Source organism: Punica granatum, chromosome 7 (genome assembly GCF_007655135.1).
Source record: "Punica granatum isolate Tunisia-2019 chromosome 7, ASM765513v2, whole genome shotgun sequence".
NCBI lineage: Eukaryota > Viridiplantae > Streptophyta > Magnoliopsida > Myrtales > Lythraceae > Punica > Punica granatum.
Window position 1 is genome coordinate 5,284,603 of NC_045133.1, and position 23,990 is coordinate 5,308,592.

The 23,990-nt window shown below is 38.9% G+C and overlaps 3 protein-coding genes and 1 pseudogene across 7 annotated transcripts; 2 read left to right on the top strand and 2 right to left on the bottom strand.

Annotated features, from left to right (window-relative positions):
• The first annotated feature begins 3,736 nt into the window (after positions 1 to 3,736).
• Positions 3,737 to 4,982, top strand: LOC116213703 (annotated as a pseudogene).
• LOC116213505 (protein LOW PSII ACCUMULATION 1, chloroplastic) lies at positions 4,612 to 8,633 on the bottom strand. 5 transcript variants are annotated; one of them, XR_004158092.1, is made up of 6 exons: positions 8,282 to 8,633; positions 6,340 to 6,912; positions 6,204 to 6,254; positions 5,383 to 5,757; positions 5,101 to 5,231; positions 4,612 to 4,881 (listed from the first exon to the last, which is right to left on the bottom strand). XR_004158092.1 is itself a non-coding variant. In XM_031548482.1 (4 exons), the coding sequence occupies exons 1-4, from the start codon at positions 8,518 to 8,520 to the stop codon at positions 5,616 to 5,618; spliced, it is 1,005 nt and encodes a 334-aa protein (XP_031404342.1). In that variant the 5' UTR covers positions 8,521 to 8,633; the 3' UTR covers positions 5,320 to 5,615. The 5 variants fall into 5 exon arrangements, 1 of the variants encoding a protein (XP_031404342.1); XR_004158095.1 differs by having other exon boundaries at positions 5,214 to 5,282; XR_004158093.1 differs by having other exon boundaries at positions 5,101 to 5,282.
• Positions 8,634 to 8,759: 126 nt separating this feature from the next.
• On the top strand, positions 8,760 to 11,866 carry LOC116213506 (monothiol glutaredoxin-S10-like). The gene is made up of 5 exons (XM_031548484.1): positions 8,760 to 9,148; positions 9,253 to 9,326; positions 10,237 to 10,311; positions 11,172 to 11,198; positions 11,536 to 11,866. The coding sequence occupies exons 1-5, from the start codon at positions 8,859 to 8,861 to the stop codon at positions 11,604 to 11,606; spliced, it is 537 nt and encodes a 178-aa protein (XP_031404344.1). The 5' UTR covers positions 8,760 to 8,858; the 3' UTR covers positions 11,607 to 11,866.
• Positions 11,867 to 15,353: 3,487 nt separating this feature from the next.
• Positions 15,354 to 17,267, bottom strand: LOC116213319 (probable indole-3-pyruvate monooxygenase YUCCA5). Its single transcript, XM_031548207.1, has 3 exons — positions 16,465 to 17,267; positions 16,001 to 16,372; positions 15,354 to 15,902 (listed from the first exon to the last, which is right to left on the bottom strand). Exons 1-3 carry the CDS (start codon positions 17,146 to 17,148, stop codon positions 15,675 to 15,677), a joined length of 1,284 nt encoding a protein of 427 aa, XP_031404067.1. The 5' UTR covers positions 17,149 to 17,267; the 3' UTR covers positions 15,354 to 15,674.
• Positions 17,268 to 23,990: the final 6,723 nt, after the last annotated feature.

The window sequence follows — 23,990 nt, forward strand, 5'->3', positions numbered from 1 at the left end:
TCGGCTTCCATTGAGTGGTATATCGGCCACTTAATAATTTGACCTTTGATAATTAATAATGCATCATTAACAAAGTGGGTAGATAGTTTATGGAACTAAAAAAAAGGGTTAATCAAGCATTAAATTTATTAATTTCATTGACCATAAGCAAGGTGTTGCTCTATTGAGACAAAGAGGCAATATGTGCATGCAACAAATCGTCAAAATATAATTAATGTAAACTAATCGTATCATGGCTAACACTAAGGAGAGTTCAATGAGTAGTAATAGAAAATGGTGATGAGAAAAAAAAAACGTATGATAAAAAGGGAATATAAACATATTCTTCTTTTCTTTTCTTTTTTTTCTAACGAGTGAGATAAGTGTACATTGGGTACTTTTTGTTTGGCTTTCTTTTTCCCCTTTTGTTTTCATTAAATAATTTTTCATATTTTTATGATTGCGTTTCCTTTTCTTCAAGCAAGCAAAGCTAGATGATCACATTCAAAGTATACTTTTCTAAAGGAAATAAAAAAGAAGAATAAAGTGAGACATGTAACATGGATACCTGATAATGAAATCAATAATCTTTTTAGTGAGATCGTGAAATATTTTCAGTCTATTGATCAAGACTAAGCACTGTCTGAATGCCAATTTGTCCTGATCATATAATACTTTTAGTAGACATGAAAATCCTCATCCGTTGACAATGCAATTTGTCAATTGTGTCATACTGACGATGATAAAAATAACTTTTCACTGATAAAGCTTCAAATTAAAGTTTTTACATATTTATAGAAAATATATATTTATATGTCAAGCTCTATTATTGGTTTTTAACAATTCTTACTAACAAAAAGAATAGGAAAGAAAGATATAATGCCTTGGAAGAGCAGTCGTTGCAAAACTCATCGTGAGCGGCAACGTCGCATGCCATTTGAACATTACACATCTCAAACTAGAAGAATGCCAGATTCAATAGATCAGTTTCTTAGTCGATGCAATGATCAAATTGGATAAGGAGGAATAAAAGGATCCTATAATTGATGCAATTCTTCAACTATACAATGCAAATATCGACGCATGAACTCAAGCTTGATTAGATTTCAAAAATCATTAAACCTATTTTAGTAACATATCACTTCGATGCACGACGTCGTGTCATTTCATCCATTTTCCTGCGTTTTGTTAAATTATTATAACAAAACGACAAAGGCAGCTTTATAGCCCAGTCACTGTCTCCCCCATTAGCATCTTCGTTCATCCCTCCCCTCCGATCGTCTGCTCCATCAAAAGCTTATCCCGGACCCAAATTCGGAAATCATCGATATCGGTTCATTACTACCATAATTTGGTCATATAATTTCTCGTGACCTACAAAAAATCATCATCGGTATCGGTCATTGCCATATAATTAACTCGATCGGAGATATTTTTCTTTTATGTGGACCGATCGGCGGGAAGCTAGCTTGTACAACACAGTTATTATGGTTGCGACCTTCCCGAACCTGTCATAGAAATCCCTTGCATTGGCGGCCCACCATGTATGCACAGCATGTGACTTGCCTGATCGTATTTAACTCTACGTCTAAATATGACTTGAAAAGAATAAACTTGTGATTATCAAATTATAATTATAATTCTGATAAAGTTATTTATTTTGTCCAACTATCAATTTCATTATATTATCACCACCACATGTGGTGGTCTAATGGTTCCAAATTTACTCTATTATAATTTGTCAATTCCAAGATTTCGGGTACAAATCCACTCTATGGATGTTGATAAACATTTGCTAAAAGTACGCTCTTTTAGCCTGAGTTTAGAGAAAACTATACTAGATATTTGGTGGTGTTGTGCTAACGAGTTCAATACGTGCGTTGATTGTTCAATTCGTTTGATATTTTCGTTGTTGAACACGAAAGCCCGCACATTGCGTAACGATAAGCGGTATAAGATCGCCACTACTGTTGTCACCCTTTTACCTATAAAAATAAATTTCAGGATATTATCACTAAATGTGAAAAATATAAAGAATTTACGAGGATAATGCTGAAAATTAATTAGAGTTGAAAATGAAAAATAAAGATCAAGAAATTGTCTGACAATTTACCGAAGTGCAAGGGAAGGGTGGGAAAATAATTAAATTAGTAATAAGTAAATAAATAAATTCGAAGAATCTTTAAGCAATAGTTTGACTTATTCGAGGGTTTTGGTTAACCGGTTTGCTTCAAGCCTTCACTTTATTCTAAGGCAAATAATAAAAATGCTTACTCACTTTGATGATATAAGAATGACATGTATGTCTATTTCCCTTGTTTTAAGCTCACATCAAGACCGAATGAATTTCCTTTTGCACCCAAAAAAAAAAAAAAGAAGTTCACATCAAGATTAACAGGAAAGTGCGGCCGAATCACGGGAGTAGAAAATATAAATAAATGTCGCTAACAATTTTCTTCAATCACATCAGTTTCTCCTAAAAATTTACTCAAATACTCACCTGTCATTTTAATGTTCCGGTCGGACCGACTTACTAATACGTAGAAGGGTCTCATCGTCGATTGATATATAAGAATATACAAAACCTTCACGAGTACATGTGTCGTATGGTATTTTTCGTTATCAATATACCTCATGCTATTGAATTGCTCAATCGCTACACATTAATTTCGGTTGGAGATGGACGTGGTTCTCGTGTCGAAACATTCCTCTCGAATTGAAGAGATCGAGGGGAGAGAGCCCTTTTTAACGGGGTGAATGTTTGACTTATAGGGCTACGTGATGTCCCATAGAGCAAATGGGAATCTAGGAGTGGCCCCCCATATCTTATCAAATAATCATCCAGCTTTTTATCTTCTCAAGAGTCCATGTTGATCGAGGACCACATGCACGTGAGAGTGACTTTACGAGCAATACACATAAAATTTTATTTTTTTGCGGATTAATATCGACTTTACTTGCAGTGATAATATAGGGTGATCGGGGATCGAGTTAACAAATGAAAAGAAGATATAATGTATGATCCAAAATGTTCATAATGAGATAAATTTGTTGCGTTCATCACCTCAACCATCTACTAGCGTTGAGAAAAAAAATAAAATAAAAATTGCCGTGACATATCTCTTGGGGAAAAAAAAAAAGGTGGATATATTAACCAATAATTCTTCATCAGGGGCCGTATGGGTGGATTTACAAATTCATTCTTTTCCTCGTATTACCATATAATATTATCCTTCCTATTCCCAAATAATTCAATATACTTTTCAAACGCAACAATCTTCGATTTCGATCCATTTTCAAGGATGATCATAAACGGGTTAATACTCTCATCATTCTTAACATCTCTAGTATTCTAACGATCCTCAAACCTGATGACCCCAGACAAAATTATGCAAAACTAGTAAGTCTTCATGAGATTTGGACCAATAAGTTTGGGAAAAATATCTCGTGTTTTTGCCCGGGTGGTCCTTTCTTCCTTCAAGACTGTGTGGTAGCAAGTGTGGTGCTGACAATAATCTCAAATAGTGTCAGAGGTACAAGGAACTGTTCGGTAGAGATCCTATTGTCCAGCTTTTGCCCAGGGTTGGTCGAGATGGTTGTAGCGCTGGCTGTTTGAGGGGCTCAGTGGCCATGGCGAGCGAGGGATGGCAATATCGGCTTTGGATAGACCAGTGTCCGATATCCGTTCACAGAAAGATTACATCCGTGCAAATTGCAATATATACTTCTCTCAGGGAAAATCAATTACACGAAACAAATGGAGCCTAAGGTCGAGATCCGAATGAGAGTTAGGAATCATGCGGTCGAGGTCGACTGGATGTCGAGGAAGCAGCGGGCCACGGCCCGAAACAGAGATAGGCCTCGATATGAGGACCGCTTTCTGAGAGGGCGGAGCAGCATCATCCTGTCCACGGGAACACTGCAGAGAGATATGGGTGCCCAAGTAGCATAGCATTAATGGAACAGAAATCCCCTGTCATCACATAAACACAAATTTGTTCTGTCTTGTAACTTCATTAAATTCTGGAGACAGAGAGAGATATAGAGAGAGAGAGAGGTGGCCATGGCATCAACTGCTTGTCCTCGGTTTATGCTCACTTCAGCTTCAACAAAGGCCAAAGCGATATTCTTCTTGAACAACAGCAGGTAGAGGCGGTTCACGGTGAGAGCAGCAGTAGAAGGGGTGGCTTCGGCAGCTGTCGAACCTCCGAAGGCCAAGCTGCAGCCTATGGGACCCAAGAGAGGCACCAAGGTCAGTCACCCGTTCCCGTCTTTTGAAAGATCATAGTCCATGCTAGGTGTATTCAGGGAAAATATCTCTTATCCATATAAAACAGGATACAGTTTAAGAAAAACAGTTACTCCGGCAACGGAAACAAATTCTTGTGCAGTGATTTTCGTTGGTGAGGAAGCTGGAAAACTTGCGCTTGATAGACTCAACCTGTTTAAAGATTCGAATTTACGGGTTAATGCTTCTGTATATTTTGTTTGAGGAGCAGGTGAAGATTCTGAGGAAGGAGTCCTACTGGTTCAATGGGATCGGATCTGTTGTTGCAGTGGACCAGGTAACAATACCTGTAGATTCATTCGAACTACCTACATGCTTTCTCGCATGTTTTCAGCTTACCCGAATTTGGTTCAAACAAAAATTTGATTGAGCAGGACCCGAAGAGCCAGTACCCGGTCGTGGTCCGTTTTGACAAAGTTAACTTTGTAGTGTCTCCACAAACAACTATGCACTGGACGTGATCCAAGAAGTCGAGTGACAGGCAATAAGCTAATCAATCATAGTAGTAAAACAGCTATAGCTCTTAACCTCTTCCACGTTTAATAGTTGGGAAGGGTCTTGTTGGCTCGATCCTCTTCTTCTCTTCTGTTCCGTTTTAGGCAATGATTTGAGTACTGGAAATAGAACATATACACAACTTCTGTCAATTATACTCACCGAAGAAACACAATCAAGATTATGTACAAGAATATACCATGTGTGTGTGTGGCGACTATATGTGAGTTTCAACAACAGTATTGATGGGCCTAGTACGATAAAATAAATATCCTCATAGCTAATAAAAAAAACACAAATAGTCATACTAAGTATCGAACTTGAAACTTATTGATTACCAGACGAGGGTATGCGCCACTGCATTATATCCTTTTGATTATGTCACTAGTAGTTTGCCTATGTATCGTAGATGGAGGTAATGCATGACGAGGGGGAGAGGAAAAGGGAAAACCATGTATCTTCTCCGGCACTGAATTGAAAGTTCGTCAGCATAAGGCAATCACCATTAATTTATAAGAAACTGGTAAAGCAAAAACCGAAGAAAAAACTTTAGAAAGTAGACGAGATATGACTGGAGAATTCCATTAAAATGAATAACTCATTCGGGAAACGAGAGTAACCTGCTTACAGATCAGACAACCCCCGATTCAAGTGAAATATCCCAACCGACATAATCATCGAGGCTTCCCTTTCTCCATTACAAAATGAATGTACGATCAAAAGGAGATCTATAGGAGAGGGGTCGAGGATGTCGCACGTCATCTCTTGCTGGGATGTGGCAGGGGGCGAATCTCAAAGTTGGGACAGGCAAAATTCAGCAGAAGTGCACCTTTGTGGTGAAGATTAGATCTTCTCAGAGCACTCTGCCATCCATTCCATCAAGAAGTCCTGACCACAGCCCTTTGACTGGTGGAAGTTGCACAACAAATGCATTCCATGGCGGGTAACCAACTCCACTCCCACGAACACGGCCGTCCATTCGTAAAGATAAGTACCTGCAAAGCCAAACATAAAGAGTCAGATTTCTGAATGATACATGAATTTCTATGTCTGTTCAAAACTGGGAAATATTCCTTTTCTTTTAGAGAACACAAAGAAGGAAACAAGAATAATGGAAAAACAGCAGTAATGAGCTGAGATTGAGATTCAGATGATATGCTTCTCCAGCACGGTGTCGTGACAAGTGAAGGTTATGGAATAAAACACAATTGACAATGTTATGGAATTCCGATCTCTTATTCATCGTGGCAAGGGAAGTCTAAATAATAACGTCAATTAAACCAAATTCTAGAAGGGATCCCTTCATTGTTAATGGCTTTATATGAGCAGAAGTTTTCGGTTAACTTCCGATCTTAACTAGTTCGGATTGATGCTTGTGGAGTGACGTGAACAGGTCAAGAGTAATATTGTGAAATATAAAGTTACCGGAAAAAAAACTTACACTGGCGACTCAGAAGATACTCCGGCGAGTTTCTTTTGTTCATCTAACCACCTAACAATCAACACATTAGCAATGCGTGAGAGAGACGAAAAAGAGAATGGACTATATTTTATTTTATTGCTCAACATACTCTTACTTGGACCACTCGGGAATAAAGGCTGGAGACAACTGCCAAAGCTGCTTCCTTTTGCCCGTAACCTCCTCCATTTCCTCACTCTCATCAAACTCAAAATCGGGCGAGTTCCCATCTGTAGCAAAAGGCACCACAAGCACTCCTCGATCTAAAAGCCCCTGAGTGTAAGGTTCACTGAGCTTGAAAGCCTCTGAAAGGAAGGATGCAGGACCGGCACAAATAACAAGTCGAGCAGCCCCTCTCAGCGAGCTAAGTGGAATCACTCTCTTCTCGTCCACTCGGAGTTTTAGATTGGAGAGGCTCTCCTCTCTTGAAAGCTTTGCAATTTGAGCCTCCTTGGCGCTATTCTCCCTTGAATAGAGGAAAGCAAAGATAGACACGGCGCCTGCATCTATGGCAAGTCCTTTGAGGATGTCAGGGACTTGGTCGGCTCTTGCAGGATTGGCTAGAGCTCCAATCAACTGGGAGATGGCGATTAGTCCTCCAAGACCACCACTTGCAATGAAAGCGAGGTAGAAGAACATGCGAACAGAGCGGAATGGGGAGAGAACTTCACTTCGAATCTTGGCTGCAGAGCTGGGCAACAGATGAAAGTACAGTCAAAAGCAAGTATAACTTCCATTGAAAGAAAGTTGGAAGCAGTTGAGAATGGCAAAAAAAATCTTCCAAGTGAATACAGCAGAATGTGCAAGTTCTATACATGGTCGTTGGCAAGGCAACGAGTAAAGGACTTGAAAATGGAAATAGGAAGGAGAATAATATGACATGATTTGCATTATTATACTATTGGAGTGGCAGGTAAAAGACACCAAGAATAAGTTATGTGGAATTAGCACATGGCAGGGTACATGCCGTATAAGCCTATAGTGAACCGCGATGATGCATGCTGCAGCCTTTGTCTATTTGAACAAGAGTACATCATTAACCACTAAAATGCTACAGGCAGTAGCAGAGACTTAGAGACACTGTTACTCATGAAGTTGCTCATTATCTCCATGCTCAGAACGATAATGGAAAAAAACTCATCAGGAGATGAGTTCTTGACCTATTTGTTTCACTATTTCTCTCAACTACTAAATGGACTTGGCAGAAGATGAATAATCAAAGAGAAACTTGAAGAGGGCATGCATCGTTCTCGAGGCTGAGGAAAGATATGGGATGTCCCAAGAAAGTGGCTCCACTAGCAGAATTCGAAACATCATCTGGTAAATGGTGCCTTCTGAATTCTGTGGAGGGTCATATACTCGCAAACTCTTCCTCTCTGCAATAGAGGTTGTTTTCAACAAATCTCATGCTATCTCTCAAAGCACTTCCCAGCACAAGCAATAGCTCAAAACGGTCCTCTTACCAAACTTCCGTTCTAATGCATGTCACTGAGCAACCAATAAGTAGAACTTCAGCCTCGAAATGAAATTACTCTATAAAAGCATTTGCAAAGAGGCAGAAACCTCCAGAACTAATGCATGTTCTGCAGACGAAAGAATGTATGCCATCGAAGCAGTCGAGTGATTCTGAGACGCTTCTGTTCTTCAGCAACTTACAACAAGACTTCACTCACTTCCACGCCAATTACAGATTTATTGCCGGAAGCAATAATCAATTCACAAACCCATTTCCCCTCGTTTGTCCTCCAAACTTGTTGTCTCATAATCACTCGAGAATTCATCAAAGAGCTCAAACTACTTGTCGGCTCACTGATCAAACGTACCGTCTATTTGCTATTCACCGAAATACCCTTAATCCGAAAGCCAATACCGAGCTCCAATGAGCACCAATGCTTCAAATTCTGCCCAAACTTGAGCATACATCGGCCTCTCATGTATTCTCTAATTCCTTCCACTAACCGGAAAAACCAAACTACCTCAACTGGCAAATTAGCCGCGAAAATGTTTGTGTTTGCGATTGGAGAAAGGGCGTTCAGAGAGAGAGAGAGAGAGAGAGAGACCTGGCTTCAGAGGAAGGGGGAGAGGGCTTATTAACCGCGGAGCAGGAGACCGTGGAGAGCCTCGAGGACCGCTCAATCCTGCTGCTCCGACGGCCAAATCTTCCACAGAACGGTAGCAGCAGCAGGTCATTGCTTCTCAAACTCTGACACTGATGGGGCAAAGAAGAGTTTCTGCGGCAGCTGCTGTAGAGGATAGAGGGCCCTCCAAGAATGTTGGGGAAGTAAGAAGCCGACGCCATGGAAGTTCATCAAGAGAGCTTCCACCAGGAAACTTTCTGGGCCATTTGTGTTCTTTGTTCTTTTCCTTCTTCCATTGGTTGTCGGACATTTACTGCACGGATGATCAGCGTACTGCCACGCTTCTCATTCTGTACAATCTCCAAAAATTACAAAATAAAAAAAACAGCCCAGAAAAAATGTACTTTTTCGTGAAATCTGATATTTATTGCGTGAAATCCGACAGTCGACTCATTTTTTTTCCTTATTAAAAAAATGCATTTAACCCAAAGAAAAGATACCCCAGCAAGGCCAATCAGTCAACGAAAAAGAGAGGCTTTCAGCTTAGCGCAGCTCAGCCATGGCGACCGCCTGCCACCGTCTTCCCAAATTGGCCCCCTTGGCTCGCACTTCGCCGTCGGCCTCTCTCTCCCCATCCCCCTCGAAGGCCCATCTTCGCTTCTTCGTCAACCCCAGAGTAAACCTCACACTTACCGATGCCACCAGAGCGAGGACCCTCCGACGCTTCTCGGTTCAAGCCATGTCTGACACTTCGCCTTCGTCTTCCTCCTTCGGGTCTCGGCTCGAGGACACTGTCAAGAAGACCCTATCCGAGAACCCCGTCGTCGTATACTCCAAGACCTGGTGCTCGTGAGTTCAAAGATTCCTCCTTTCTTTCTGTTTAGGGTTTCGTGACGATACCCAGTGGCCGAATGAGAAGTTTGGAACATTCTTTTGTTGGGTTTTTGTTGAAGGTACTCTTCCGAGGTGAAGGCTCTGTTCAAAAGGCTTGGAGTGGATCCGCTAGTCATTGAATTGGATGAATTGGGTTGGTCTTCTCTCCCTTGATTGCTTTATTGCTCAGTAATGGTTTTCTTCTTTATGTTGATGCAACTCACTATTTCCATCTTCATTCAAATGCTTTCTGCCATTGAAGTTTTCAACTTGATGGTTATAAAAACCCTCTGCATCGGAATGTATATCGGCAAAATTTGAAGAAGTCTATTATCTTATGGACATAACTTGGGTTGTAATTCTTATTACTTGTTGTCTGTCCAATTGTTCGAATATCTAATATGAGACCCGCTCTTTCAACTCAGTGGACTCTCTAGTTTGAAAAGTCTGGCTTTTTGGAGAGATATCACCTGTTTGTTTCACTAATAAACCAGCATTCTATTCGTGCTTGGACAACGGTACTTAAAGAAGTAGAAATCAACACCTGAGATTAAAATCTGAATTCAATGTCCAAGATTGCTCGTTTCACTGGAGCAGGGGGAAGGGACATTCTTTTCTAGGACTGAACTTTTGAAGAATGGGAGTTCGAGCAGTGCTTTACGTTTTTATAAGGTTATTCTTTGACCGTGCTTAGCAGACTTGTGCTGTTGCAGTGCATGCTTGTTGGGGTTGGTTTTTACATATTTGCTTTGTGAAATTGGGTAAAATTGTGATTCTCCTTGCAGGAATTCTAAAATCAGTGGTTTCACCTTTAATTTTTGTTTCATGCTTGCATAGAGTAATAATGTGGTAGACACGTGAGTTGATGATTTTCACAGCTTGGTGACTTTGTTGCTTAAGCAAATGCTTTTGCTAAGAGCATGTCATGTCCATTTGATCACTCCATGACTGTCCATGCTCTCTTGGAGTACCAGTTGTTTGGTGCTTTTGTGGTTTGCTGATGAACCAGGGAGCACATCACTTGTGTTCTATGCCTAACTCAGATTTTTTTATGTTTGATCCAGGTCCTCAAGGGCCACAATTGCAGAAACTGTTGGAGAGGCTTACTGGGCAACATACTGTCCCAAATGTTTTTATTGGTACTTATGCTTTCTATCCTCGCTCCTCAATATGGATGACTTGAAATTATAGCTTCGAAACAGTTCTAGGAAACTGGCTCGCAGTTTCCCCTTAATTTTCATTTCATCTTCTCAAGATTGTAGATGATGCATAATCTTGTATGCCTTGTATTCTAATGGAAAGAATGTGCTATGTTGATTCACTAAATATATTAACTGCAAAGTTATACCCTTTTGATTTCATTTATCATGTAATGCTCTAAACAACTTATTTTGCATTACTGTGCATATTAGCCATTTGCAATCATTCTGATAGCTTTTTTTTTTTTGGCTCAATCAATGCCAATTGGGCTTCTCATGACGTTTTTGATAAAATGGGGTTGACATGTTCTAAACAGAGGATATGCAGCCTTTTTCTAGCACTTATGGCTTTTATAATAAACCTTATATATTCAGAGAGAAGCATTTAGCGGCTCAGCCTTACATTTAGAAAGAGGAACCCTGGAAAAAGGCATTACCATCTAGTACCACATATTCCTTTTTCTAGTTGCCATAATTCAGTTCAGGATGATGTTGATGTGAATCAAATCCACTTATTTTATTTGATTTGCATGAACTATCAATAATAAAAAGGAGAGCCCCGAGTCAGCCAGTAATAAAGTCAAACTGATGGTAAACTGATCCAGCTACATTCCAGCATCTTTTAGAACAGTTCTTGTTTTGCGCTCCCTGAGTATATTCAAGCCAATGCATGAGAATAGATGATATATATATATATATATATATATATATTTATGTTCAACCAACTTATAATGTCATGCCACTTTATTTTTACTGATTGTTGGATTATATGCTGAAGCTCATCTTTTCTCCATGTTTAGGGGGAAAACATATTGGTGGCTGTTCAGGTACATCTTGTTAAATATGATATTCTCGTGTTTTCTGCTTCTGTATTGCTCTAAATTGGTCCCTGTAATACAATAGTTCGTATCTCTTTGATTTTGCTCTTCAGTGGTGTAGTTAATATCTTAACAGATATCGTAGTTGTGACAAGATTTTCTACCATTCTTTTGTTGAATCTGCTGTGACTTAAGTTTCCTTTATAGAATATAGAACCGGAGTATTTCAATGAGTCAGGTTTTATGTTGAAGAAATATGTATTAGTATTCTTTAATATGGATAGTTATCATTTCGATAGGAGGACGAGAAAATTCATTCTTCTTTGCTATATCTTTTTTGTTTCAGATACCGTGAAGTTATACAGAAAAGGGGAACTCGAGCCTTTGCTCTCTGAAGCTAATGCTAACAAAGCATAAAATTCAGCAAAAGAATCTATTGGAAGCCTCCCTTTTTCAGCGAGACGTGGTTTATTGCTGCCTCTTATGATAGAGAAATTGCTTGGTTGACATTGACTAGTTACAAAACCTGTTATGATCAATCATGTAACTGACTTTATATGACATGGAGCAATGTAACAACTTGTGAAGTTTTCATATGCCATTCATTTGAGCATATTTTGCCAATTGTCAAAGTTAAACGACCTTTTTTATCGGGAAATTACTTTATCTTGTCGTTAGATCTTTTTTTCCTTCAGTTGGTTGCTCATTATAGTGCTTAACTTATTCCATTCTCATACTAAATATACTGTGATAAGACAATAGCATAGCGATTTGGGAGCAAGCTTGTGAAGGCTCTGTGAGAACCGGGTGATGGTCCTAGGCTTGCAGAATTATTGGCTTCAAATCGACGAAAGAACTTGGAGTTCACTCTTGCATATATGTATATACCAACAGCTTGATTTACTTTATATATTCTCTCATTTTATGGAGGAGTTTTCCTTTCCAGTGACTGAGAAATTTGAAGATCTCACTGTTATGGCAACTGGGTTTCGAAATCACTTTTGTGCTCCCAAAGTTTATTCTAGTTAGTTGATTTCCGATATGTTTGGCAAGGATTGTCTTAGGTTGCACCACCATGTTATTGTTTTCTTCACTTATAGCTGTCGTTCTGCTTAGTTGAACCATTCGTTTGTTATATAGTTGGTGCTATTTGCTTAAGCTGGAGGTGCAGGAGCAGAGTCTGACGCCTAGTCTGAGGACAAACTCCTACACTATGGTTTATTCATTTACTTCATTTTTGGTCTCTCATTCGGTTCTGTTTGCATGCCTCTAGCCTGGTTTGGACATAAGGAGAGTGTTAAAACAACCTGAGACATAACAATGTTTTTTGTATCGTCCTACAAGCTTAAGCTTTTAGGGAAAAAAAAAGAGTTCATTTTCTTTCACAGCAAAAGAAGTTTTTAGGAAAATCATCTGTACCTGCATGCAACTCTTCTGGCAAAGCAGGTCGTCCATGAAAGTATTGCAGTATTCGCGAAGAGCTTGAATCATGTAGTCTTTGTCAATGGCTTCAGTTCAAGGGAGGAAATTCTGCTTGTGTACGGAAGGAAACTCTGCTCAGATGTGTCCTTTCGGTTTAGCTGTCTCGTTTCTCCTTCATGTTACAGCTGAATTATTTTGTCAGATGACCACATATCTCTACTCTACAGGGCATGATACTGATGATCCTGCTAGCGTTCAGCAGGTCCTGTCCTGTTCTCGAAGGTAATAAAAGCATACCATTAGGGCTCCAGCAACATGGTTTGTTCCAGCTCTAGTTCACGGGACCCCTTATGTACTTTTTTGTATATGTCAAACTCATCTGATTACAAGTGAATTATTTCCCATTGCTCATATTACAAACATCTTCAGTTGCTGGTATTTTCTTAGGGGCCATGGAGCTTTTCGGGATTCAGTATGTGTTCAAATACAGGGAGGTCTAGCAAGATTTTCTGAAAGATCAGGTTGAAAGGACCAAGATGACAGGCCGAGAGCAGGTTCTTTCTGATTAAACCGAGAACTTGATGTCAGATAGACTGTGCAGTGAATACCTTTCTCTGCCTTTTGGCTACGTAATTTTCTGCTCGGTTGCTAAGGGTGTAGCACCTGAGATGGGTCCCGATGATGGGATCGACTGGAGTTCATCACATGTGTGTTTCTTTTATAGTTTTATTTGTCGGCATCTGTGTCCTGTCCAGTTGGTGGGGATAGGTTGGAGAGACATGGAAGTAGAAAAACAGAGTACAAGAGGACACTGAATCTGCTACTCCTGCTGGATATTGTTTGCTCTTCAGGTTCCGACTTCTGAGAGTACACCTGAAGCTGCAGATGATACGGGGAGGATAACAAACAAGAAACGGGGAAACTCCTCATCCCTGTTCGATTTCTTACATCAAGAATGATGAGAGCTCTCTCTTTCCTTCCCGTGTAGGACTAACATGAGATCCAATAGCGCACCGATTACTGCTGGCATGAAAGTCAAGTATCGACAATAATTGTTCCTTAAAAAAGAGATCTTGTTCGGGACCCACATGGATATGTCGCGAGCCGTCCGATCTGGTTTAGGCCTCAGGAATAAGAAGTGGATAATAAGGAAGGGCCCATCTCATGTTGGGATCTGAAAGAGCATGGAGTTGCATGTGGGTTGCTTCTAGGGGACACTGAGCGAGTGTAACTCCAGTCCTCCAAGCAGCGTGCGTGCAGCTCACCAGCTCGAAAGCACAGCAGACATTTTGTTCGATAGCATGGAACTTCTCTGTCTTTCGTTTCCTGGGAAGATCTTCTAGAATATTGATCTCTGCATTCTTCGTCAGGTTCGAGAGCAGTTTGCAGGAGGATTGTTGAAGTTAGATGCGATCCCGATGAGTCTGCATGATGATGAGTCTAATAGTGAGATGTGATAAGTAGATCTTCGCATTTGCCGGCATTGTGTATGTTTCTGAATGGAGATACGGAAAAACTGTAGTTCGAGACGAGATTATTTGACTGTGAAATAATGATGTGGTGGGTAAGAACTAATGAGACACTTACGGAATTTATGGATTATTTCCGCCGTAATCTGAACTTACAAACGTCCGCATGGGCCCAATGTATGTCCCGTTGCATGCTAAGTGCATTTTTTTCGAGAAATATCAAGATAAACATGTTGACAAGAATCATGCCATGTTTTTCCATGTTCTTATGTTTTTTCTTTCCCTTCACATGTAAAAGCAAAGGTTCAAATGGTTCAAGTGAGATTCATTTGCCCTCGAAGACCATTGGAAGAAAGAAAACCTCACATAAACCATATGAACATTTTGAACCATGTAAACATTTTCTTTTTACTTATTTAAAAGAAAAAAAGAGGTGTTCATATGGTTCATGTGAGCTCTATTTGACCTCTAAGACCATTAAAAGAAAGAAAAACTGCATGCAAGGAGCAAGAACAATCGGATCACATCCAGTACGACAACAAGAAACTTTTTATCGATCGATGCTAAGGAGATTACTTACCGTGTTCTAAAGCAGTTCCTCCTTGTCTTGTAGTAGTATAGTATCACACAAATGGACTAAGGCCAACAAGTTGGATGGACTAAAATTTTCTGCAGTTGGGACTGTTTGAAAACGATCTAGTGAATGACCTTGATTGGATCTATTACAGCAAAAGAAAGATCAAAGATCGACTCGGGCCGTCGACTTTCCTTGAACGATGAGGAATTCGGACTGTTTTCAAGATTTGGGGGTTTTGCATCTTGTAAATAGGAGTTTGGTTCTCAAATCTCTCCTAATTGCCTATAGTTGGGCCAGAGTCACCCTAACACCAGATGTTTAGGGGCAAGTTGCTAAAAATTTGGCACGTATCTTTTTCATGGCAATTAAAAAGATGGGAACCGATTATTGGCTCTAAAACTAAAACTAAAAGAACAAAAATATCCAATAATGGCCCTTCATTTATTTTCTTTTATTTATTTATTTATTAGGAACTTGCTAATAATTTCATTAGTTAGGGAAAAAAAAAATTAAACACATCAGCATGTACCAACAATGAACCTACCATTACCTAGGAGCACATGTTTTTCTTCCTTTTGATTCTTTTCAACAGCGCAACATCTCTCAGCCAACTGATCTTCAGTTGCCGATTTTTCGGTGATAATTACGGGAACAGTAAAAAATATGAACAAGAACGAGAAGACTTGGAAGTGAACAAGAACGGGGTCATTTCATTTCTCTTTTTTGACAAGGTAAAGTCATTGTACAACAGTATATGAAAAATATATATTAAAAAAAAATTGTTATGAAAGAAAAAAAAGAAAAGCCTCATCATCCTCAGGTGAAAACTGCCCAATTCAGTCCAAAACTTGGGCCTTTAGGAGAGGGCTCATCCTTGTGTGCTGCTGCTGCCTATTTTCAGAATATTTAAACCTGATTTTTACCCCTTTTTCCACATAATTTACACCCAAATATATATCAAAATGCTGATTGAAATTCCCATTTTCTGTCCCTTTTTTTTTTCTTTTTTTTGGGGATTTAGAACTGAGAGATGCATCTTCTGTGACAAGCAGAGGTCCCCTTGTTCCTCTGCCTGGTCTCATCTTTCCAGACCTTCCCAATGTCCTGAGCAATCCTCATGGCATCAGAGGATGCACCCGAGAGCCCTCTCCTCGTGAACCCGACCGCGTACAGCCCCGAGTTTCCCTTCCACCCGTTCGGGAATGGCGACCTCGGGAACCCATTCTTCGAGAAGAACTCGTTCTCCTGTCATAGATAAAATTCAAACGAGCATTTAGCCATTTGCCCCAAACCATCAAACGATCAATCATTAGGAACAAATTTTTTGGGTTGTTTTCTCTCACCTGAAGCCAAGAGGGGACGTTGCTGCGGTATCCGGTGGCGAGAATGACGGAATCGACATTGAGGGTCTCGCCATTCACGAGCTCGACCTGGGACTTGGAGAACCTCTTGATTCCAGGGACAACCTTAATGTCTCCGGATCTGATCTTCGCCAGGGCACCAATGTCCAGGACTGGGGTCTTGCCCTTTGTGTTCTTGAGCTCGAGCGGGCCCACCGATGGCCTCTTCAGCCCTAACTTCTCGATGTTTCCTAGAACCAGCCATGCTAGGATCAGAAGCAGCTTGTCCACAAACCAAATCGGGAGCCACTTCATTAGGAAAACTGCGAGCTCAAACGTCGATTTTCCCAAAATTTCCCTAGGGAGCACGTGAACCTGAAGAAACAGGGGAGTTATGGTTAGCGAGGTTGAAACCGAAATTCGGGATGTCATGTTTCAGAGTTAAATTTAGAAGTCGACTGACTTACCGAGCTACGGACCACCATGGAAGGGGATGCACTGTAATTGCACAGGTCGAGTGAGACTTCCATGCCGGAGTTGCCGCTGCCTACAACCAGGACCTTCTTCCCGGCAAACTTCTCGCCAGACTTGTACTCGCAGGCATGCATGATCTCGCCGCCAAACTCCCCTAGCCCATCGATTTCCGGCATCACACACTCAGCATTCTCGCCAGTGGCCACCACAAGCCACCTGCAGATGTACTCAACCTCAGCAGGGCGGGCCTGGCCGGAGGCAGCAGCCGTAGGGGCAGTCCTGACCCTCCAGAGGCCGCTGGTCTCATCGTACCGAGCAGACTGGACGCACTCGTTGAACTGGGGGTTGATCTCGAAGTGCCGGGCATACGACTCAAGGTAGTCGATGAACTGCATCTTGGTAGGGTACTCCGGGAAGTCCTCGGGGAACGGCAGCTTGGGAAGCTGGCAGAACTGCTTGGGGAGGTGAAGCTTGAGGCGGTTGTAGGTCCGCTTCTGCCAGAGCGACGCGATGCAGTCAGCCCGCTCAAGCACGACAAACGGCACGCCCTGCTCCCTAAGGCAGGCAGCAGTGGCAAGCCCAGAAGGCCCCGCGCCGACTATGACTGGGCCATTGACCCAGATGCAACGGCGCGAGAAGAAGTCCTCGTGATCAACAAGTCGGAACAAGTTCTCCATTTTTTGAATAAGAGACTAATATGACAGGCAATTGGTGTGATTCTTGTGAGATTGTGAAGAGGAGTAGAAGTAGAAGTGAAATGTGTTTCAAATGGTTTTGAGAGTGAATTGACTATGGATTTTGAACAGTTAGTTTTGGGAGGGAGAGGCGTGATGGAGGCCTTTATATAGAGGGAGGGTGGGGGAGGGAGTTAAGGCATGAGAGGTGGCATGTGGAGTTTAATGCCCTTCGAGGGGGGATGGTCAGCCTCTCAACATCATATGCCTTCTTCTTCTTCTTCTTCTTCTTCTTCTTCTTCTTCTTCTTCTTCTTTTTTTAATTTATTTTAATATTTTTCCCAATTTTTATAATTTGATCTTATTGAAATCTAAATAAAAGAGCACGGATAGTCCCACTGATGAGAATCAAATCTGAAACTTCTAAGTTACCAGGTAAGGGTGTTAGCAACTGCATTACACCCCATTTCTCTAGTTTAATCTTATTTTATTTTGGTTTATTTTGCTTAGGAAATGTACAATGATTAGAATATTGCTTATTCCCTCCTTGGGAAAGGTTTCAACTAATCAATGCGCGAACCTGACTCTTCATATTATATGCTCGGTCTCACTCACTAGGATATGAAGAAACAAGCATGATCAGAATTCACTAATCATCTTTGTGATATTTTTGATCGTTCACTTTTTTAAGTGAATCGACTCCATATTTTTAAAATACAGCTCTCAACATATATGTTTCGACTCACGAATTCAAAAAATAGATTTCCGACATGAACTGGCTATTGGAGGCAGATATTTTTTTGGTTTGAGTTATTGGCTCGGTGGAGGAGGAAGTACGAAAATACCTCATCATGAGTACGAATTTGTTTTGGTCCTTGACAATTTGCCAAGAGTGGTAGTCAAACACAAAGAGGAGGAATTAAGAGGGGGAATTAGGAAGCAATGAAACCGACTCATCATCCTTGCAGGATTCTATTGGGCCCATTTATTACGAAGAGAGTTTCTTCGAATCCTCTAGGGTTATTTATCTTTTTTTTTTTTGGAAAAATATTAACAGGAATGAAAACGAAAATTAGATACATCTCGGGAGCGTTTAGTTTGATGTAAATTAAGGATCTATATTATAAAATCCAAACTTTGCATTATATTTTGCAACGTTTGATTATAAAATTAACGAATTGTAATCAAGTTTCTAAATTAAAACTATAGAGCGTACGTAGTTGATAAAAGCTTTGCATCCGAAACGTATAGAATTATCAAATTACAATGAGAATGAATCATTATTGATTCTAAGAACTAATTGAAGAGTTGATCATTAGAACCTTTCCATTTATAGACGTGGATATCGAATCTTTGAATGGGGATATTCTCGAAACTCACAAAAATAAAAAAAATGAGTTAAATAAAAAACTTTATATTTCTTTTACGATTTATCACAAACTATATTTTTTTTTTCTTTGTTGTGATATTTACCTAATAAAAAAAAGAGAAGAATAAATTTGGATAAAAAAAGGATTGTTATATTACCACCTACAATCTCATATTTTATCTTACAATTTAAGTAGAATGATTTCGTAGTTAAATTTTTTCTATAATCTTCGTATTGTTTCTACTCTACGATACTATTTGCTTCGACAAAATCAAGTCCACGTGGCAGAGAGGGGTTGCTGATTAGGGTAGGGTGGGAGAGCCACGTGGAGCCAACCCAAGTTGCACTTGGGGCGCGTCCACAGACCCAGCCCCACAGAGCCCATCCCGCCAGCCCGGATTCTGACTATACATCTGCCGCCGATGTGGCGGCCCCACATTGGTCTACAAGAACCATATGAGTTTTTTTTTTCTTCTTCTCTTTGTCATATATAATTCCAAGCTTAATTAGTTAATTAATTGCTTTATTTTTCTACCTTTAAATAACCCAAGAAAATTTAAAAAATGGAAAGAAAAAAAAAGAAAATAATGACGAATCTGCTTTACTGCTCAAAATTGCCACTTGACGCCTAAAATCTTCACTTCGCACTTAGATTAGATGATTTAGGTGTTTGTGGCGTTTTTCCCCCCTCTTTTTTGTGGTGTAGGGTATAACCACATATCTAGGGCAACGCTTCATCCACCACCCTACCTACAATAGAAGCTGCTGATGTTGACGCCGATATAAGGAAGAATCGTATTAGTTCTAGAGTAATCTCGTCATTGCATGGCTATATAATTGTTGAAAAGCATTGAAATCAGTATTGAGTACTGACAAAAAGGTTTTGCGCTTGTAACAACTGGTTATATTGCAAAATTAAGCCGATGTATCACAATGCACTAGATAATAAGCATATGAACCCGATACAAGCTCTCTCGGTGATGTTAATCCTTAGGGGGGAACTTATCAAAAAATCCTTAGGGGGACAACAAATGACATGTAAACATACCCCCTCTTTTCCTGCCAAAAAAGAAAAAAAGAAACGTACTCCCTTTTTCTTGGAGTCTGGGAGCGAAGTTTCGTTTTCGACCGACATTATTTAATTTATAAGCAAATAAGATCGACAATTTTATTACGTATATAAAGCATAAAAACGTGTATATATATACAATTAGTGGCACCGGCAATTAAGCCATAAGCCAATGATAAACCAAGAATTCTATGAAAAGAAGAGATTATTAATTTCTGTGCGCTCATCAGTCTGATCATGTATGAAGTGGTTGGCAAATGATGATTGATCGATTGCAAACATCGAACCAAATCTCTTTATGTGCCTTCATATGTACATTTGATCGTCAGCTTCCAAGAAATCCCCACAAATACCATTAAACATTAACGTTTGATCATATAATATATAGGAGTTGTAAACTTTCCTGAACTTTTTCTTTACGCGTGACTTAGTTATCATTATAAATTTCAGCTAAAAAGTTGTCATTAATCTAATTAAACCGATGATATTTGCATATATATGTATAGATAATGCAAGTACCGCCGACCACTAAACTAAAAGCACCCAGGCGCGAAAGCCCTAGGAGCTTGCTCGATGCTACCTGCGAACAATGAAAAGAAGAGAATATATACGTATATATGACTATCTGTATATGTATATGTGAGTGCATTATATATATGGCATAAAGGAGGAACTATATATTGAGAATTATTATTATGATTACAGTATGGATATAAATATTTAATATATGTATATCAGCCTAAAAGGAGAAGCCTTCCACACTGCACAAAGATTAGCTCAGAGCTGGCCCGATCGATTGTGGAGCTCCTGCAGTTGCTAGGCTGGTGGGTGTGATGAAAAAGGTCCATATCCCCATGATGATGATGATCATGCATGGAAATATATATATGGAGAGAGAACGTTTCGATAGGGTCGGTCCAAAGCGATGTAGAGTTTATATATCTAATTAAGCTAGTTAGTCAACCCAATGATCTTTTTTTTTTTTCCGGTGACTATGCTCTCAATCATTTCACAGGCCTAAATTCTTTTAATATGACTCATACTTTCATCACGACTATGCAGTATGAACTGTGATATAATGTCTATAGCAGCGCATGCAAACTCGGTCATAATAATCTTTTCAAATTTATGTAATTTCTATCTTCTACTATATGTATAAATATGACTAGTTGCATTATAAATATATACAAAACACAAACACAAGCCTTATAATTTCTCACATGCATTTCTCTCCTTGTTTCTTTGGATGTTATTGTTTGGAGGTTTGTGTTAAAGTTGGCATGGAGTGAAGAGCAAAGTTGGAATGATTAAGATCCTACTCAATCCAAACCCCTAATTGTATATATATATATATATAGAGAGAGAGAGAGAGAGATAAGGGCCAAATTCATATATGTATACATGTATGTATACAGCTATTTCAAGGACCTTTTTCATGAAAAGGAGAGAGGGCTCAATCTACCCCAAGGTTTCATGCACATGCCTCCCTCTCCTTCCCATGAATTTTCACTCAAAAAAGTGCCCCACTCAGTGTGAAGGTGTAGGGTGTGGACCTCACCATCGATTTCCAACTCAATCCCTTCATGCATGCAGTTAAAAATTAGTGCACTTCTCATAACAAAAACACGAAACCCTAAGGGAACTCACTCTATACTCGATCTCTTATATTATTCGATTATCCCGCCGAGAGTAATAGTTAATTTCAGCGGTTGATCTAATCGGCGCATGCTATTATAATCACCGAAAAGAAAGCATTGTATTAATTAGGACACTTGTCGCAACGCGGTGCAATTTAAAAGAGGCTAAAACCTATAAAAGTAGTATTATGCTTTTTTCGGTTATTTATTTATATTACCCTAGCCCTTCTTTCTGAGATATTTATTAGTTAACACCAAAAACACAAAAAAGAAAAAGAGAGAATTCTTAATGTATATGTATATGTATTTTTAATTAAACCATATTATTCCAAATAAATCATGCTCCAAAAGCTTGCTAATCATAGCTCATTATTTTCCATTTGAGATTCTCAGCGGCGTAAAAAGATATGGGGCGGTGGCAAATCTTAATTACCAAACTAAATTAACCTAGCTAAATCAATCAATATCGATATAAATACACATAAGTAAAAGAATGCAATAAAAGAAAGCGTCTCGGTAGCCTTTTAAGTGAACTCTCAATTACTTCACATGCAGTGACCTTCACCGTAAAAAATCTAAAATATTATTCACTAAAAAAAAAATTCAAGATAACTATCATAACCAAACGTATGTCTCTTCTGATATCTCTAAATAGTTACCATCGATTGACCTCTATTGCCGTCTCAAATCCACAAAACAACGGATGGCACAGCCTAACACCTAGTTTTGGTAATAAAACCTAATCATTTCATTAATAAAAATGGGTGATTAATTCTTGATTTAGGCTTGGTTTGGGAGTACTATTGCTGAAATAAAAGTGTTGAAGTATAATTGCTGAAAAATAAGTAATGATTTTAGAATAAGTAAAAGCGTTTGGAAGATAACAATTTAAAATTGTTGAAATAAAAATTAATACTTAAAATAGAGAATAAACATAGGCAACTTTTATAAGCACCTATCAATTTGCTGGAGAAAATCACATTTCCAACAGCAGAAATTAGCCGAACCATGGTTTTAAAAGAATTCACCAAACAGTGCTTAATTTTTTTTCTTCAAGCTGTTTATTCTATTTAATATCCAATTTCTTCTTCCATTACATTATAAAGGCAAGTTGATATTTCCCTTGCGCCCATGCTCGATCTTCCCCGTCAACATCGATCGTCGCCTGTATAACAGATTTCAGCCGATCATCAATTAATTTTTCTCAAGAATGTTCCCCAGCTACTCATTTAGAAATATCTATCCATTTGTGAAATTTAATTTCTTGAAATAATTAGTAAGTGGACCACATGTAATAACGTATGCTCATACGCATGCAATAATATGGATAAACGTATCTCTTCTTCGTGCATCGTACCACGAAATCACCTTATTTCCTTTTTATTTTTCTTGATATCTAGCACTAGCAATAGTATATAAACAAAGAATTATATGAGATTTTGATAACTAGTTGTTTTTGTCCACGTGAACATCTTATAAGTTGACAGAACTGGTACGTTCGGCCATACTGTCAATTAAGTGGGTTAATTGGAAGCATTTTTTTTTTAAACTTCACCGTAACTTAATTGGTACTTTTATATGATTTAGCGGTTAGCAATAATAATTTATTTACATTGATAGTACTTTCATCGATTGTTGCAAAATGAATTTTACCTAAAATCTGCCTTCTTCAATGAACTTTGATTGTATACATGTGATCGATTCATGTATCGACGCATAGTTAATTTCTTTGCTTACCATGTGATTTTATTGAGAGAATATTATCATGAAAATTCTCGAATTCACAGTTCTTTTGTCAGTAAATACATATAAGAATGTTTTGAAAATCCAAAAATGAGAATATTAAATTGGGAGCTCAGGTTCAGCTCATGATTAGTAATGGACCCTTCAAGATTGCGAAGAATTATCCGACATATCTTTCCCAACACATACTTAATTCCATCTTTTATTAATTTCTTTGGTTTTATCAATCGTGAATATTTAAGGAAAATAAAGATGAAATATTACATACTATTCACATAGCGCTACAAATACCGTGTATGCCCGAAATCTCTTTATACAGTTCCTTTTGTGTTTTCCCTATGTAGTGCGCAAAGTCTAGTGAATGTACATGGCCAAAGCAACCCCTTTGTCAGTATGATATTGTTTTTCTCGATGGAAGAATATAATTTTTTGTTAGAATGGCTAAGGCAACCTTGTGATCATTGAAATTATAATTTATCAAACTCTATATATGCTTTTTATGGATATATGAACAGCATGATCAATGTTATGGACCATATATTGGGCTTCACGAGATCGGCAAGAAAAATGAGATAAAATGAGGTTCTTGATAATTAGAAATGGAAAGAAAAAGATTGCAATGTCTTCCCAATAATAATTAAGTGTCCTACTCCTACCCACAACAGAATCTGAAAGTGCTGATCAATTATTTGTCATAACCGCGTTTGCGAAGCTTAGTGTGTGTGTGTGTGTGTGTATATATATATATATATATATTCTATTTTGATGTTAAGTGAGATATGCTAAAATCATACTAAGAATAATTTCTTCATACAAAAAAAGGCAAAAAAAGGATATTTTTGATACTTTTATTTTGTCTTGGTATACTTTATTTATGGAGGAAAAATGAAATATCTCGTTCCTATACAATAACCGCTGAATGTGAACTTGGATTTATCAATACTTTATACCAGTTTAAAAGTATATAAATGAAAATGGATTCTCAAGTCTCAAGTATGAAAAAATAAGAAAATTCCATGAAAAATCA